The 1,562-nt window shown below is 53.1% G+C and overlaps 1 protein-coding gene across 1 annotated transcript in view; it reads right to left on the bottom strand.

Moving 5' to 3' along the window:
• LOC102817641 (structural maintenance of chromosomes protein 1B-like) overlaps nt 1-1,145 on the bottom strand; it is a 71,414-nt gene extending 70,269 nt beyond the window's left edge. Inside the window, exon 1 of the mRNA XM_006877964.1 lies at nt 1,037-1,145. Coding sequence (XP_006878026.1) covers nt 1,037-1,145 — 109 coding nt within the window. The remainder of the gene's footprint in view (nt 1-1,036) is intronic.
• Nucleotides 1,146-1,562: the final 417 nt, after the last annotated feature.

The following is a 1,562-nucleotide window of genomic DNA, read 5'->3' as shown; positions in this document are numbered from 1 at the left end:
GAAATGCAGTCTCAATGGTCTTGTCAATCTCCAAAGTACACGTGGCTGAACAATTCTATGTAGACCACTATGGCACAGAACAAAGGGGTCCAAATTTAAGAATCTAAATCCCAGATTTCCTTTGTTAGGTATATCACCAAGGCGTTATCACTGACCCTAGCTTCTCTGAGGTTCCATTCTATCTATTTCAGAAACATAGAAATTATCACCTAAAGTATTGGTGCGGCACTAAACCCTCATGTACTAAAAAAAAAATGATTTTTAATAGCTAACTTGAACCAAGACTGCTAAATATAAGGCCATTAGTATGAGAAGTGTTAATCAGGTTGAAGACTGCTGCTCTCCTTTGAAATGCTTGCTCACAAGATTGACTGGTATTTGGGAATTTGATCTCATGAGTTCCCCCCATTCCTAGTTAAGAGTATCTCACTGGGACTAAATTGCTTATGCAAACAATACGATATATGCTGAACACTTGCTTGATTTCTGAGGTCTGGAATTTAGGTAGAGTTAGGTAGAGGGTGCCTACATGAGCAGCCCCCCATAAGAATATAGACCCCGAGTCCCTAATGAGCTTCCTTGGTAGACAACATTCTACACGTGCTGTCACAATTAAAAATAGGAGGAATTAAGCACGTGGTATGTGACCATAATGGAAATGACTCTGGGCCCGCCATCTGTGGGCGTGTCTTTAAGGTCTGTAGGGCCGGCTGTTGAGGGTTACGCTCTGTGGGTCTCGGGGGGCGGGGGGGGCGGCTCTGTGCTGTTGAGGGTTACGCTCTGTGGGTCTCGGGGGGCGGCTCTGTGCTGTTGAGGGTTACGCTCTGTGGGTCTCGGGGGGCGGGGGGGCGGCTCTGTGCTCTGTGGAGAATGGAGTCGGATCTGGGGAGCACCGAGGGTCGGGTCCGACAGCAGCAGCCGCGGCCCGGACGGCAGGCCGCATGGCGCCCATGTCCCCTGGGCTGTGCTCAGTATACACTACGCCACCAAGTGGGCGGTCGGAGCGTTTGGGGTCCCGCCGCGAGCCTACAGTTACCGGAGCCATTGGGGCCGATGATACAGGTGAACTTCTTGAAGGGGCCGATGACTTGGTGGCCCCGCCACGACTTGAAGTTCTCCACAAGCAGCAGGTGGAGGTGACCCATCACCGAGCCTCAGCCGCCACCTCACACGCTTGCCGGGAAAGAGCGGGAATCTCCTGACGTTGTGTAGTTTAGTCTCGCGAGAGGCAGCGAGCATGGCGTTGTTCCCTGGCAACCGGAGCTGACAGGACGTTCCGTTCCCTTGGCGATGTCTGGCCACAGTTGCACAGCCAGGCTGCAACACAACTGGATTCCCGGTCAGTCGTGGCAAGGCAGGGCGAAGCGACAGCTTGTTTTACTTGATTGTCATCTTAACTTGCGGGCCCTAACCGCCGCCCCGCCCCGAGTTCTTGGCGACTCCAAGAGCCATGAAGGTCGCCTTACCCAAGGACCTGGCGCAGGACATTGACCTGGCCGAAAGGAGGCATGGAGAGATGGGCAGGCAGAAACGGATCTTCAACTCGAGGAACAGGCTCATCG

This window comes from Chrysochloris asiatica, unplaced genomic scaffold (assembly GCF_000296735.1).
Source record: "Chrysochloris asiatica unplaced genomic scaffold, ChrAsi1.0 scaffold00720, whole genome shotgun sequence".
NCBI lineage: Eukaryota > Metazoa > Chordata > Mammalia > Afrosoricida > Chrysochloridae > Chrysochloris > Chrysochloris asiatica.
Note: the sequence above shows the minus strand (reverse complement) of the source record. Positions and strands in the feature narration are given on the sequence as shown.